The 17,026-nt window shown below is 37.3% G+C and overlaps 1 protein-coding gene across 1 annotated transcript; it reads right to left on the bottom strand.

Moving 5' to 3' along the window:
* Positions 1-1,724: 1,724 nt before the first annotated feature.
* Positions 1,725-8,223, bottom strand: LOC131327213 (AP2-like ethylene-responsive transcription factor AIL1). Its single transcript, XM_058360259.1, has 8 exons — positions 7,799-8,223; positions 6,449-7,034; positions 5,549-5,631; positions 5,149-5,237; positions 4,805-4,878; positions 4,567-4,617; positions 3,640-3,716; positions 1,725-2,983 (listed from the first exon to the last, which is right to left on the bottom strand). Exons 1-8 carry the CDS (start codon positions 8,076-8,078, stop codon positions 2,103-2,105), a joined length of 2,121 nt encoding a protein of 706 aa, XP_058216242.1. The 5' UTR covers positions 8,079-8,223; the 3' UTR covers positions 1,725-2,102.
* Positions 8,224-17,026: the final 8,803 nt, after the last annotated feature.

Genomic DNA, 17,026 nt, shown 5'->3' with positions numbered 1-17,026 from the left:
GAACAGATTCAGGCCTCAACCCCTACCTTAACTTTGGGGGATGGATATGACCTGATTTACATGGACTATTTCTCTTTACTCTACCAAACATACATGGGAAGCTATAAGGAACAAAAGCCCAAACGTATGATGGTCTTCCTTTGTGGAGTATTCTATAATTTTTCAAAATTCATTTCTCTAGTAGTATAAAGCAAGAACCAACATTATGTAACAATCAGCTACAAACGACGTTACTTCAAATCAAGCTTAACAATCAGAATCAGAAACCAACTTTTTACAACTCAGGTGTTTAGGTTAGCTTATGTGTACATCAACGATCAATCTCACTGCCCACTTGCGGGAGACTTAATTAAAGTCAGAACAAAGTTCTCTATGGATTGGTCCAAATGAGTTGATAGCATTCAAGAAGAAAACACAAATAAAAAAACTAATAGTAGAAACTGGGCTTGTCAATTGAGCTTGGATTGGGCTTTAATTGTTCTTGGACCAAAATCCTAAATCAAGTTTATAAGTCCAACAACAGTTTGGATGCCCCATCATAAGAGACAATCTACAGTACAATGTACCTGTGCCTGATGGCAAAATACTCCAATTGAAGAACTCCACTAAAGGTGCTGCAACTCCCCTCCAGGCAAAGATTCTCTGCAACCTCCCATTCTTCTTCAGCATTTTGGATGCCATTGCAAAATAACTTCATATGGTAAAAAGCATGGCTCCTTTCCAACAACCAAATATCCGAATCGGGTTTCTAGTAGTCAATTGTTACTGGTTTGAAGGGCTTGAAGTAAAGACCAGCAATTCCTCTTCCCATACGAATAACCCTTGTCTAATTGTTAGGTTCCAACGAAGATCATTATCGGTCATATTATTCAGAATACCTTGCGCGCATAGTTCATCCCTCGTATTTATAACGTAAATGAAGTTTGTTTGGCTACCATCCAAGAATGGGCAATTTTCTGTCAAAACAACTTCGAATGCTATAAGAACTCCCTGAGATAAGTGCAATGGCATCATATTGTGTAAGTAATGTGTTTCTATATAAGTTGGATGTTGTTTTCTGGCTTTGCTGCCAGAGAAAGACCGATTAGTCCTATTCGAAAGGATTGAAAAAGACATTTAGGATAGAATCTCTATGCGGGGATGGTGTCAAGGGCGGTGCTAATGTCTACGGATCAAGTGACCCCACCAAATCTAACAAACAAGTAGAGATATCATATTTATTTTACATATTTGTCCAAAAGTGTTTTGAACAGTCCAAAATCACCTCTCTAAAACTTATTTACGAAACCCTTCGTAAAGGAAATTTTGGTGGGAGTCAATATTAAGCTAAAGGAAAATCTCAGCAATATTGATGATATAATGATAGGTCAATATTTTTATGATTTGATATTATATTAGGGTTAATGTTGCTACATGGCATCAACAACAAAAAGTGTTATTTACTTGAACACCCCTCAAGGTATACCCTTTTTCCTCGGTTACCCCCTCTAAAAATTTCGCCTACGGCTAGATCCACCCATTAAAAACTCAGAAGTCTTTTGTTCAACCATCGTACACAAATACCCAATCAAACTGGAATTTTTTTTGACTAAAGTATATTGTTTTTTTTTTTTTCTGTTGCAAAAGATATGCCCTGTTATATTTAAGTTCTTCAATACTCAAAATCTTTGGAGAAATAGAAAAAAGAAAGAAAAAAATTGAAATCCATGTATCGACCATCCTTTGCATGAATATCATAATCATGTTATTCAAAATTACAAAGTTAGCCCTGGTGTATTACTTTCCGAGATAGATCTACAAGTCCAAAGTCCCCAAAACTAATACCAAGTGAAGTGAGAAATCAGTACTAATCTATCTTCACTTGCTATTGCTGAACTTCCAGTTAGATCCTAACATAACTTCTGCATCAACTAGCAAAAGTCATAAACATCAAAAAAAAAAAAAAGAACAAAAATAGGCCTACCTTCCCTAACATGTTCGGGAGTCGCTTAAATCTAGAAGGAAGAAAGGAAAATGAAAGATCAAAATTAGGACATGATCATCAGTAAGTTGTGTTTTACATCCCTTTTTCTATCCTGCTTCCAATCCGTCTGAGAGTCGTTTTACGTATCGTTCCAAACCGTGAAATTCTGCGCTCCGTGACAAAGGGCCATGTTGTTAGCCCTAGTTGTGAGAGTTGGAACCGCGGTTGGTACCCAATTGTTACAAGCGGAGCCCTGATCGTACACGCCAGATGCCTTCATTGCACCGCCGGCTGACGATTGTTGCTGGAGATAGTACAAGTTCCTTGCTTGATAATTGGGATCCGATGAGCCAAACACGGTGTCATAACCAAGCATCTTGATATCATTATGATCACCGTACCCGTTTCCTTGACCTTGACCGTTGTTCCCTTCTTGAGCAATAACTGTTGCCATTGGGATTCCGAAACCACCATACCCTATACCGTCACTGCCTCCTCCACCACTATAGACCGCGGAATTGGAGCTGGAGCTGTGATCCAGAGTGGAAGATTCCAGGCTCATTAGGTTGTGCAACACAGAAGTAGGTTGGTGGAAGAAGTTGTGTGTGTTTCCCAATTGAATTTGGTTAAGGTCTTGAAAAGTGTGTGTGGAATTATCATCTTGCTCTTGCTTGCACCAAACTCTTTGCTGCACATAAGGATAATGCATGCCGTATGGCTGAGCCTGTGGGAAGGCAATGGTGGGCCAACCGTGGGGATGAGCAGCACCATAGTTTGGTATTCCATTCGCGAGATGGGAAGAACTTAGGGCGTTATCGCTTGTACTCAGCTGGGCGTCGATAGTCATTTCAGCCTGCTCGGCGTCTTTCAATCGCTTGGCTGCTCCTCCAATCGGCAAAGTGCTGCTCTCAAGTATGCTCTTGACATCGTATCTGCTCATATCAAAGTTTGTAACAGCGTTGAGTCCGCGGAACTTTATCGCAGCAATGTCGTAGGCCTCTGCTGCTTCCTCTTGGGTGCCTAGAAAATTCAAGGAACAAAAACATGGAGGGAAATTACTTCAATCATCTTTTCCATTTGACAAATTTGGAACAAACAAAATCTCAGCCATTCAGTGGCGGACAAAGGGGGGTGCCGGGGGTGCCCAGCCCCTGCATAACTCCCAATACTCACGCATATTATAATAGTTTTTCAACTTAAAAAATTCACGAATTGGCCCCTGCAAGTCCCTGGATGCAAAAATTTCTTAAAATTCCCGTGTGGAAACACCGCCACCCCCCCCCCCCCCCCCCCAAATTTCAAGCTACAATAATTTTTAGATTGCGTGTATAAACTTAAATAACATCTACGCACATACACACCATATCGTCTCTTCCTTGGACCTCATAAGAAACAATATATAGTTGTCAAATATATTTTCTGTTATCAATAGAAAAATATATGTGATTTGGACCCCTACTAGCTTAGTCACGAATTCTGTGACCGCCAGTGCAACCATGTTAGTTGCAATTTGCAAAAGAGAAAAAACATCCCAGCCATGCATGTTATTCTCATCCATGGTCCTAATTGTTATTCAAAGCTCAAATCAAAGAAATAAGAAGACCCAGTTTGAATGGAGCAGATTTCTTTGCAGAAGGTGGATATCTGGATAATGCCTCTCCTGTATGCATACTTACTGAAAGTTCCCAAGTAAAGATCCTTGTTTCCAGCAACTCTTCCAATCCTTGCTTGCCATCTTCCATGCTGATGATGCCTGTCATCGAACCGAAATAGATTTGCAGATGAACAAAAAACATAAACAAGATTAATACACATCGTCAAATTAACGCAGATCGATTGTTACTTTTCAAATATGATTAAACTTTCCTCAAGAGCTTTGAAGAAGCTAGAAAATGCAAGTAAAACCAGAGGAGTAATCCTTCCGTTCGTTATCCTAGAATTTTCAACTAAAATATTGACATAGTACATAAGAAATGACGAAAAACAAGGGATGAGGGAAGTTGGTGAAGAAAACACTTCATTGTGAAGCATATATTGTGTTTTTCAAAACATATACGATTGATGATCGATACAAGCATTTCTAAGGAAAACCCTGCTGAAAGCCTAGCATAAGATTGTGTTTCTGAAAACATATACGAGTTGAAGACCGATGCAAGAATTTCTTAGGAAAACCCTGTCAAAAGCCTAGCCTAAGATTGTATATGCCAATGTCCCAAGATTAATGGAAATTAGATGAGAATCAATACAATTTGCTATTGGTTTTCTTCATTTTTTCTCCAGTGCCCATTGAAATTGGATTATGGAACACTATGTGACCAAGCGAACCCGACTTTTCCATGCCTATTGCATCCTATTTGAGGCGAATCACACAACATTTTACTTCAAACACGAACTCAAGCTGTTAAATACTGTCATGAGATCAATCTCTGCCATTATGCTTATTACAGGATACCATTCATAACGAAGTACTAAATCTTAATTTTGAAAACATTTACTCATGACGACAAAGTACTAAATCAATCCACATTTATAAACTTAATTTCATACCATTTTCTTCAAAGAACTGATTGGTATGGGATCAAGCATATTGTCGATATATTTACCTTGTAACTCCACGGTAAATTGATGCACCACGTGAAAAACCACTGCTCTTTCTGCAAGAAGATTTCGAGGATTCAAACTACTTATAATGCGGTCTGCAAGAAAAATCTGTACCTCGAAAGGATTTTTTCAAATACCATTTACTTTTACTATACATTCGAAATTGTTTGCTATTATTATCTTTTGCTTGGTGAATTGCATTGAGCACAATATTTGAACTACAAAAGAGGAAAAACGTACCTTCGAAGGGAGGCAACATACTCCTGCCTTGTCATGTGCTTCATTTCTTCAATTTCTTTCTCATAGTTGCTTATCTAATGTTTCAAATCACAGAAATAAAATAAAATGTGTAAATAACACGAAAATCAGACAATAAAATATGAAAATAAACAGTAACTGGTGTCGTCTTCTTTCATTTGCTAGACAATACAAAAAGAAAGGGTGGACCTCTAAGTGAATATATGTCAAACTATATTAGTTAGTAACTAATTCTCTCTTTATCCCGAATTGCTTGCTCTTTTTGAAAAATCGTGCATTTTGCACATAAAAAGTAATTTACGGGAATTCGATAGGTTGGAACTTACAGGGAAATTTGTGGTGGTTGTGGTACCCCAGTACTTCAATGCTGCTAGATCATAAGCCCTGGCTGCCTTATCTTCCTTATCATAACCTCCTACATATACCAACAACCAAAAAAAAAAAAAAATTTGACACTATTTTAGAAAAAAAATCACATCCCACGGATTTAATGAAACAAAAATTAAAATACTACTTGTACATTAAAAAGAACGAAGAAACGAGGGTTTTTCACTCACCTAGATAAACTGTAGCGGCCGGTTGAAGAAGCCCGTATCGAATCATAAGACAAACATTAGAAGGAAAAGCAAGTTAGTGCAAATTAATATATATGCATTTTTCATCTAATTAAAAAATACTTAATACTACTATTATTTTGTGTTGCAAGTGGAGGACTAATAGGCATACCTTGCCTTCCTTTACGCGTTTGCCCCTCTCTTCTACAGCTATTATCCCATAAGTGAGCCTCATATCGACCAGTCCATCTATGTCTACAAAAATTAAATTTAACCGTTGTAATCCTTCCAATGATTAATAAATTTTTTTTGCCGATAAGAAAAAACACCCTAAAATGATACCCAAAAGAAGGGGGGGGGGGGGGGGGGGAGGGGGGGGGGGGGGGGGGGCAGGGGGGGGGGGGGAAACAGATTGAAAACAGACTAAATACTTATTTCTTAAAACAACTATTAATGTTAGTGCATAGTGTTGCTTGCACCTAAAACCAATTAGTGCGAGGAAAGGATTAAGTTGGAGTAAATGTTATGGCATTCGACATCAACCATTTTACGCGTTACAAATTGGTAAGCCAGAATGACGTTGATTTTATTGAAAATGTCTCCCGATGAGACTATGCAAAACTTAGCCAAAACAAGTAGTATCAAAGCCACGAGTATATATATCACAATTTCGTGTCACAGGAGTTTCATTGCGAGGGACGATAGTCCGCACGACAGGTAAATGAAATGACGTCGAATACCATAAAGACCACAAGCAAGCCACAACCCCTCTTTACAACCAATTTATTTTGGGAGAAAACATTGAATTAATTATACCGAACAAAATTTTGGTATAAATATAAAAATCTTAGAGAAAAGGAAAATGGAGATATTTTAACTACAAAAATACAATAAAGTTACCCAAAAAAGAGAAAAGTGCACCAAAAATAGTGCATGGCCTTCCGCCTCCATTCAATTATGTTGTATTTGCCAAGTACACAGTTGATGAATTCCTTCCCTTTTTTCTTTTTCTTTTTTAAATTCTAAAGGAATTCAAATTTTCATTTTTAAATATTTTGAAAAGAAAATGCACCTGGTTACACCACGGTATATTGAAGTCCTCTGACCAAAGGTATCGATAGACTTGCGAGGCACCGCCTCTATTGCACCGGTTTGGGCATCAAGACTCGTCCCTTTTTGCTTATTATCCACCGAAACAGAACTCTCTCCGCCGCCCCCGCTCACCGCCAGAAGCGGCAGGGGCGACCCGGTCTGGGACTCCGTGCTCATCGACAGCGACAGCGTCTGCACGTTATTCCCACCACCACAGTCGGCTTTGTTATCCGGCTGTGGCGGCGGTACTGGTGTCGGCTGGCTTCGCAACCAGTTCTTTATCATGGACAGGCCTATGGTTGTTGGTCCGCCGTCGATGGTGGCGGTGGCGGTAGGGTCTGCCGTCGACTCCGGTACCGGAAGCTGCAATGGTGTATACATGTTGTAGTGGCTGCGGTGGTCTCCGTGATTGGAAAAAGAGTTGCCACCGAGGAAATTTTCTAGCTTTGGACCCCCTTGATTTTGAGTATTATTGCATGAAGCCCCCATTAGCATGGAGTATTCTGAGGTGGTTTTGTAGTTGGTGGTGTTATCAGAGTCCATGCTCATTTCCTTCATATTCCATTCTGCAAACAAAATACCACAAAAAAAAAAAATAAATAAAATGGGATTTTTTTTGAACGGCAGAATAAATGAAAATGAAATGGGATACTTTTCTTTGTTCTGTTTATTAGGGTTTAACATAATTATTCTTTTTTTTACAAAGGGAAGAGAAACGACACCAAATATGCTATTTACGAATTGTTCGGTTTGGATTTTGAGGGATGTTTTTTAAAAATAATGAGTAAAGATCGATAGATGGACAGATAGATAAAATTTATTTGAGACTGTTGACAGAAGTTTTGAGACTCCAAAATGAACAAAGGATGTTCTAGGGTTTCACTAGGTTAATCTTTGAGAAGCTATTCTAGAATACTTTTTAAAAGCAATGTTTTCCGAAAACATGTACCAGACAAGTTTAGGCCGCTTTATTTAATAAACAAAAACAGAAAAAATAAAAAATAAAGACCCTAAAACCAGTCTTCCCAAACAAGGGCTTTAGTTTTTCTTTTCTCATACTTTTTGTTTTCCCAAAAAAATGGAATCAGAAATCAGAAGATGAAATGAAATGAAAACACCACCAAACATGCAATAAGGCTTTGAAGTGTTTCTTCTTTTAGGGATGAAGAAATAAATAATGTCACTAGGCCTTTGGCTCAGCGGCGGGTGCGAGAATGGAGGTCAGGAGCTCAACTCTTCTTCAAAAATATTAATCTGACTATTTCAATAGTCGTACTGACTTTCGCCGATCAAAAGAAAAAAAAAATAACGAAATGAATTAATAATAAACCTTGTGAGGGGTTATTGTTGCTGCGGTTGAAAGCTTCAAATATCCCAAAAGGGGGAGGGAGGTTAAGAGAGGGAAGAGCCGAGTCGTGAGAAGTGAGATCAAAGCATTCGCCGGAGACGTCGTCGTCGGCGCCGGTGCCGGATATTTCGTCGCCGGAGTTGAAGCCCAGACGAGAGACCGAGTTTTGGGAGTGATCTATCTGATCTTGATGTGATGATGGGATGTTTCCTTCTTGCGGTGAGAGAGAGAAACCCAACCAGTTGTTCATTGAAGAAGCCATTTTCAACTTCTTCGAGAGAGTAAGGAGGTTTTGTGGAATGTTATTTTCAGTTCATGCAGTGCTTTTTAGAGAGAGAAAACCATGAGAGAGAGGTGTGTTCAAAGGAGGAGGAGGAGAAGAAGAAGCTGAAAGGTCTAAAGAGAAAGAAGAGGAGAACTCAATTCTTCCAAGGCAAAAATGGAAGAGTTATTATATAACTAAACTCACTCAAGTGTTATATAATCCCCTCTCTCTCTCTCACTCTCTCTCTACACACACATTTACGTATATTTATGTATGTATATTTCTTGGGGCAATAGTGGTCATAAAAGGGGTGCCCCTCTAATTCAAAGGCAGTCATAACTCTGATCCCAAAACCCCCTCCCATGATAGTATTAATGAGAGTTAATTAACAAAAAATTTAGGGTGATGAGGGGTAGCCTTGTCTTTTTCTCCTAAATCCCAGCAGAAGTGTTTATCAATGACCGAGGACACATTAATTTGATATATGCACGTACACACACAAATGTATTATATTGTAAACTATATAATATATCGTGTATATATAGTATTTATCAACGGTTCCTATCCCATACTCTCTCTTTTAATAATCGGATGTCCGAGATAGTTTGCGTACACTTTGAGTAATTTCAGAGCTCTAAAACTAACAATCGGCCAAACTCTCAATTGGCCTCAAGGTTCGAAATATTTGACCTCCGGCCGTGAGATTCGAACACGCAACCTCGTCCTCGTAAAAGACAATTACTTATTAATTAATTTCTCATGCGTACTTAACCTAACCCTTGGGGTTATCCCGTTCTTTGTTAATTAATGACGAAACACCAAAGATCTTTCTCTTTCTCTATGAGTGAGAATCTAAACTGGCTCATCTGGGTACCTGCCTAAAAAGAATAGTACTACTAACTAAATAATAATATTTGAAAGGTACACGAGGTAGTATTTTGATTTTTTTTTTCTATTGTAATATATTCAGTTCATAATTAACTTGCTTGTTGTAACCCAAAAATAGGGAAGTAGAACTTATCCATCGCTCCTCACCTTCGTTGGTTATCAACTCTTAATTTCTATGCATGCATGTTCTAGTTTGACCACCCAAAAAAAATAATTCTCGAAATAATTATTCGAGTATTGTGAACTTTTACTACTCAGAATTCTATTTTGAGAGTAGAGGATACGGAATTGATTACGTAACGAGTAAATCAATGGTGACCGCATTGGCATTATATTCAAATATATATATGAATACGTGTAGTTAATTTGCCTTAAATGAAACTAGTCGCACAGTGAAATATAAAGTAACACATCGACTAATACTTTTATACTATTATCGTATTCTATCTGTTTTTAATTAAGAGTCTCTTTTGAAAATTTTAACAATTTAAAAAGACATACAATGATTACACTTACATTCAAATTTAATGTCCATCATTTTTATCATTACCACTATATTCTATCTACTTTATAACATTTATATTCACGATGGACACTTTTAGAAAATCTCTAAATTTCTTCTTCCATTTTTGAAAGAGGACCATCATTTTGAAACAATCCAAAATGAAATAATGGTCTCTCAATTAGAAACGGAAGAGATATCAATTAAGTTAGCTTACGCACGATTCAAACTAATTTTGAGAGGAATGTTATTATCAAATTATTACTAGTTTTAAAATGCGCAACTAGTGTTGTAGTAGTACTATGTTAACTCCGGGTACGTGCGTGGTTTCGTAGCGTTGAATTAAACAAACTGATCTTCCCCTTAATTTGGACCATCAAAGATCGATATCCCTGATTCTACTTAACTTTAATTCACTAATCACTTGCATTATTTTACTACTACAACCTACTCTCTCTCTCTCTCTCTCTCTCTCTCTCTCTCTCTCTCTCTCTCTCTCTCTCTCTCTGCTGTAGAACGAACACCTGTAGCAGAGGAAGATGATATCTGACAAGTAGTGAGAAAAAAGCCACACACAGGCTCAAAACGGATTTGTTCTCTTCTAATTTTTCAGATTCGAAACTTTCTAAGTTCTATCGACTTTTTTGGTGCTAGTTCCTACTCAACTTTGCTCTAATTTTAATTGAAACTCCCACTAGTCGAGATTGAAATTCATCTCCTTCCCAATATCAGTCGAAGTTCACATAAGCTAACCGAACACCGAGTTATAAAAAATATAAAACCAACACAGGACCCCTCCCCCTCTCCACACCCATCTGTTCATTCATTTCCATGCCTAGTTGGACATAAGTCATTTCCAGTGTCAGAAATCTGGCCCTGCAGCCACACCCTCTAACCAACCCTCCTTCTCTCCTTCTCTCTCTCTCTCTCTCTCTCTCTCTCTCTCTCTCTCTCCTGTGTGTGTAAGAGACCCCCCCTTCAGGTCAGGCGGCCTTCAAATACCCATAACTTTCTCACATTCCATCCATCCATCCACATTCCTATTTTACTATTATCTTCAGTCCTAATCATCAAACTGCTCCCCCGCTTCGAGCGGGGGCTCTCTGCCTTTTCTCCCCCCCTCTCTCCCGCCTGAAAAAGCGCGCTCTCTCTCTCTCTCTACTGTACACATGACAATAATTCATGCATGACTGACATTAGTTTATTGCAGAATAGAATCACTTGCCCTATTGTGCAAATAAACAATCCATCTTTCGTATTCGTTACAATGTAAATGATTCGATGCATTTTAGAGTGTGTATTTCATTTTCCAGTCCTCTAATATTAGTAGGTTTAAATATAGGTGTGGGAGTCTTTCATCCGATTATTTTTTATTATATTGATAATAGATAATAATTGAAAGTTGAGACTCTTTGTATTCCTTTCTTAGTCAATCTACCCTTTAATTTGGTTGGATCAGTAAACTAATAGAATTATCATTTCATTTTTTTTTTTGTCTGTAAAAGAGAAATTTTATTCAAAACTCAAAAGGGTACATCAAGTAAGGAAAAGAAAAAGAATGCATCTCTACTAGAAATACACATCCCAACGAGGTTGGCACCTATGTCATGAAATTATCATTTGATTGTTAAGGCATTATGTTGGAGATGTGTACGAATAATTGAGCGGGAATTTTTCTATCCCATCATTTTTCATTTTAAGATACACATAACGTTTTTTGGATGAACTTGTTATGGTAGTCCTGCATTATTTTTCTGACTGCTTTGTAGCGATCTGGAGAACTACTTCAATGGTTTTCACTTACCGAAAAATTATACGCAAAAATACTATTTTTTCTTTATGCAAGAAGTAACACAATCTTTAGAAACAGACAAATAAAACGGAACGAAAAGAGTATCAATGATGTACATAGCGACTAGCTAGCGTAATATTTTTCTATTGCTATTGTGTGCAAAATGACAATCCTTTCACATTTGCATTAAAAAAGAGTGAAATAAAATATAGATAGGGTTTTGCTTGCTGTACCCCTATAAGAGGACACTTACCCTTGTCTTCCGGTATATCATTCTAAAAAATTAAGGGACAGAATGGAAGGAAATCTATATCCCTAAGGCCTAAGGGAATTAATAGATAAACCCTCCCCGGCCCCTTAATCAAAGCTTTTTGTCAACTGTTCTCTCTGCACTCTCCCTTTGAGTGATTCTGATTGTTACATAGTATTAATTTCTTCATTTTTTTGTCTAGTCTTATATGGAAAGCCATGAAGGGCTTCTATGATAAAGTTTATACACAAATATTAGGCTCCGTTCTGCAAATTAAAAAAAAATATTATTTATTTTTTGAATTAAATGTGATGTATTGTGAGAGAATGACATGTTTCGTAAAACAGGAAATAAATATTTACAAAATAATTAAGAACCTTAACGGAACGGGGCTTAAACAATTATGTTGGCAATATATATCACTTTATCCGTCGGCTGGAAATTATTTTTTAACAAAACACACAATTAATGCATGTTTGTTTAAAAAGTTTTACTAATTTTTTTAACCCATTATTGTCTACATTTAGAATTACATTAACTACCCCATTTATGAGAGTGAGTTTGATGAAATGTATAGAATCGTTTTATTGACTTTTCAAAAAGGAATAATATTTTAAACAAATATTATGCGATCATATACGAATGAAAAACAAAAGCCCGGATAGCAATATAATGAAATCTTTGTAAAACAGAATATGTGCCGTTGATCAAAATAAATAAATGGGATTTTTTGCTAATGTTACCAATAATTGTTTTTTTGGCGTCTCGCCAACTTTGTTGATGGTATTAAAGTTATCCCATCTTGTTGCAATCTTTTGCCACTAATCCCATCTCTTTTAACTCGTTGCATATATTGTGCTCAAGTTAATTTTTTTTCTAATAAAAAAACATCAAAATAAATGCTCGGACCTTTTATTCGGTTACTTTCATTTTAGGACTGACAAGAAAATCATACAATATAAATTAGAAGATTAATAAGTAGACATCGATCAAGTGTCGAACTTGATGGCGTATCCTTTCTTTATATTGAACTCAGATTAGATTTGAACTGTTCGTGCCAAAATGAATGAAGGGAATTTTGACTGTGCACTCGAGGAAACCCCAAATCCGTAATTTCATAGGTAGGTAGTTCATTTACGTATGTGTGTGGGTAGGGTACGGACAAAGTGTGGGGGTGGTGACTGTTGGGGAATAATTTAAGTGTTTGAGGAGAAGTGGGATGCAGAAAGGAAGAGAGAGATGATCTTGAAGAGTGCAAAAAACCTCACTCTAACTTTGACCGTCAAGAAAGGAATCAAAAGACGGTAAAAACACATGGCCTCTCTCTCTCTCTCTCTCTCTCTCTCTCTAAATGTATATCTTATCTTATTATAAAGCCTGACTCCACACCCCACTGTAAGAAAAATAAATGCTCTCTTGGTAATCTCATCTTATAATTATGCATGCCCCCAACCTTACCAGTTACCCCTCTCCTTTGTTCTCTTTCTCTCTCCTCCCCCCTCCCTCTTTCTCTCTCTAGAGAATGAGTTACAAAGTTTAGAGAGGGAAAGTAGGACTTTTGACCCTAAAATTGTTCTGCTAGGGCTCTTTCGACAATTACTTAACCGTAGTAGTGGGGTTGTTTACCAAATTTTGAAAAATTTTACTGACTAAATTCTAATCCCTGTATTGTGCCCCTTAGGACGTCAATAGGGGCTGTTGTGCCTTAATTATGGGGATCAAATCAAATCCAAAAATTTATTTCATTCGGTTTGTATCGTCAAAGCTCGACTAGTATATATGTTCGCAAAAAATTCTAATTGATTTATGATTGAGTTAAGCTCGACTAGTATATATGTCGCGGAGATGTTTTAGTTGCCAAATTTATAACATAAGGTCAAATGTTTAGACTCGGGATGAGTCCCGTATTGAAGGCACAACAGAAATATGCAATATGAAATTAAGTATACCTTCTCGACATGAATTAACAATGCTTGCATTTCGGATTATGATTTCAAAGTTCGAAATTTTCGACGAACTAGATCATTCCAGATATTATATATAAGAAATGTTCCATTCAAAATCTTAACGTTTTATCATTTACGAACATTAAGACTAAATGAAGGAAAACTGAATCTCTAAATAATTTCTGAATGAATCATTACAAAAGAGAATCAATCTCTTCTTATACAACATACATTAGAATCACTAACTACTTTACTAAAACCAACTATTTTACTAAACTGTGATTACCTTTAACTAATTCTGTTACAACAGAGGCCTGATTGTCTACACACGCATCGACACCATATGAACTACTTTCAGCCAAAAGCCTTTGCTGAGAAGGCTTGCATACAGTAGTAAGACGTTAATCTGTGACTGGTCTAATCTCACTAACATGCCCCCTCAAGCGATTGGGTGAGGCACAAACCAGGAGCTTGTCACGAAGATAATGAAATCGAGAGACAGAGAGGGGTTTGGTAAACACATCAGCAACTTGATCCATAGAAGAGACATGGTGAAGAACAAGCTTCTTAGCAGCAACCTGTTCGCGAATGTAATGATAGTCAATTTCAATATGCTTGGAGCGGGCGTGAAACACAGGATTTCTGGCGAGAGCTAAAGCACTGAGATTATCACACCATATAACTGGTAAAGAGGAGACAGAAACAGAAAAATCACGTAACAACATCTGTAACCAGTTCAATTCGGCCACAGCATGGGCCACTACAAGAAAAATGAAAATTAGTGACGAAAAAGTGGCAATGAAATTTAATTTTGTCATTAAATGAGTATATTTGGCGACGAAAAAATAAATTCGTCACTATTTTAATAACTTTCGTGACGAAATAATTTCCTCACCAATTATGCCTGTTTAGCGACGAAAAAAATATTTTCGTCACTAAAGGTACCCATTTGGCGATAAAATACATTTTTCGTCGCCGAAAGCTTAAAAAAGGTGACAAAATTATTTTTCGTCGCCAAAGATAATCATTTGGTGACAAAAAATATATTTCGTCGCCAAATGTGAGCAATTTAGTAACGAAATATTTTTTTCGTCACCAAATGCTTAACGTTGGTGACGAAAAATAATTTCATCACTATTTTAACGCTTTCAGTGACAAAAAATATATTTCGTTGTCAAATGGGTACCTTTCGTGACGAAATTTATGAATTACGCTTCGTCACTAACGATATTTCGGACATAACTCTTTACTAAAATCTCCGATTGAGATAATTCAAATTGGGTTTGAGCAATATAACTCAATTGCCTACAAATTTCTATCAAAACTGCTAATTTTAATATTTGAAAGTCCAAAATTACATTCGAAATATATTTTCATGTTAAACATATGTGTTATATATTAGATATTTCAAATATTTATTGAAAAGTGTGTGTAGTGCAGTTGGTTGGAACTTGCGCGAAAAACTCAAGGGACTCGGGTTCGAAACCCAGCAGGAGCAAGAAAGATGGATTTCTTTTCCCATATGAAAACATCTTTCGCAACGAAAAATTTCGTCACCGATTTCTTATATTAGTGACAAAAAATTTCGTCACCAATGTGACCCATCGGTGACAATTTTTTTCGTCGTCAAAAAGCACAATAAGTGACGAAAAAAATTTTGTCAACAATTATTCACTTTTTGGTGACGAAATATTTCGTCATCAAAAGGCACTATAGGTGACGAAAAATATATTTCGTCACCAGGTAGGAATCCTCGACAACCTTTAGTCGACAAATTTTTTTTCGTCACCTATATTATTTGTGATGAAAAACATGCAATTTGTGACGATTTTCATTCGTCACCCAATTGAATTTTTCTTGTAGTGGGCAAGAGCCCGATATTCAGCCTCCGTCGAGGAACGAGAAACCATAGGTTGTTTCTTTGCTGACCAAGAAATCAGATTATTACCCAGAAACACACAATACCCCGAAGTAGATCGGCGATCAGCAGAATCGCCAGCCCAATCTGAGTTGGAAAAGGCCTGAAGAGTGAAAGGACCACGAGTAAAACGAAGACCATGATTAAGAGTGCCCTTGACATATCGAAGTAGCCTCTTGACTGCAGTAAAATGAGCAATAGTAGGAGAAGCCATGTGCTGACATGCGTGATTAACAAGATAAGCTAAATCAGGGCGAGTAATGGTCAAATATTGTAAAGCCCCAACCACACTCTGATACAAACAAGGATTTCCAAAAGGAAGAGAATCAGAAGCTGAATCGACAAACTTAAGAGCAATAGGTGAAGCACAAGGTTTACATTCTGTCATGCCAGCTTTGGCAAGAATCTCATTAGCATACTTACATTGAGACAAGAAGTAGCCATGATCCTGAGACTGAACAGAGATACCAAGGAAATAAGAAATAGAACCCAAATCTTTCATGGAGAAAGTACTTTGCATTTGTTGGAGAAGATTGGCAATGGCAGCTGGATCACTACCAGTAACCAGTATATCATCAACATAGACGAGAACAATGAGAATAGAAGAAGAGGTCTTATGAAGAAAAAGAGATGAATCACAATGATTGACCAGAAAACCATGAGAAAGAAGAAAGGAGGAAAAGTAGAGTACCAAGCGCGAGGAGCTTGTTTAAGCCCATATAGAGCTTTATGAAGTTTACAAACCATGTGAGGGTGAGAAGGATCAACAAAACCAGGGGGTTAAACCATATAAACCTCCTCTTCAAGAGTACCATGGAGAAATGCATTAGAAATGTCTAGCTGTTTAATAGGCCAATGGAAAGAGAGAGCCAATCCAAGCAAAATTCGAATGGTGGGTTGTTTAGCTACAGGACTAAAGGTCTCATAATAATTGATACCTTCCTCTTATAAATAACCTTTAGCCACTAAACGAGCCTTATATCGAGCTATAGACCCATCAGAATTTCGTTTAAGCTTGAAGACCCATTTACAGCCAATAGAAGTCTTATGAGATGGTAGAGAAATCAAAGACCAAGTTCCTTGGTTTTGAAGAGCTTGATACTCTTCTAACATTGCTTGAGACCACTGGGAAGATTGAAGAGCTTCTTTAACAGTAAGGGGTTCAGTAAGAGAAGAAGAAGAAGCAACAGCCGTAAGACAAGAAGGAGCAGAAGAAATTACAGCAGCTTTAGATCTAGTTTGCATAGGATGAGGAGGAGGCTTAGGTTTTGAGTGAATAGTAGTTGTAGATGGTTGAGAAGAGGAAGAAAAAGGTAAAGCAATGGAAAGAGAACCAAAAGGAATACGACCAGCAGGAACAGAAGTAGTAGGACCAGGAGAAGGTAGTAATGGAGATGTAGAATGTGGCACATCAGAAGAAGAAGAAGAAGAGTTAGAAGATTCAAAAGAAGAATCAGGAGAAGAAGATGGAGAAAAAGTAGAAGAAGCATCTGCAGAAAAATTATGTAAATGAGAAGGCCAAAAGAATGTGGAAACTTGAGAGAGAGACTGAGGAGTTGAAGAAGATGTAGAAGATTTATATGGAAAGATATGTTCATGAAACATAACATGTCTTGACAAATAAACCTTGCCAGAATGAGGATCTAAAC

This window comes from Rhododendron vialii, chromosome 5a (assembly GCF_030253575.1).
Source record: "Rhododendron vialii isolate Sample 1 chromosome 5a, ASM3025357v1".
Classification (NCBI taxonomy): domain Eukaryota; kingdom Viridiplantae; phylum Streptophyta; class Magnoliopsida; order Ericales; family Ericaceae; genus Rhododendron; species Rhododendron vialii.
This window is presented reverse-complemented; position numbering and strand designations above follow the sequence as displayed.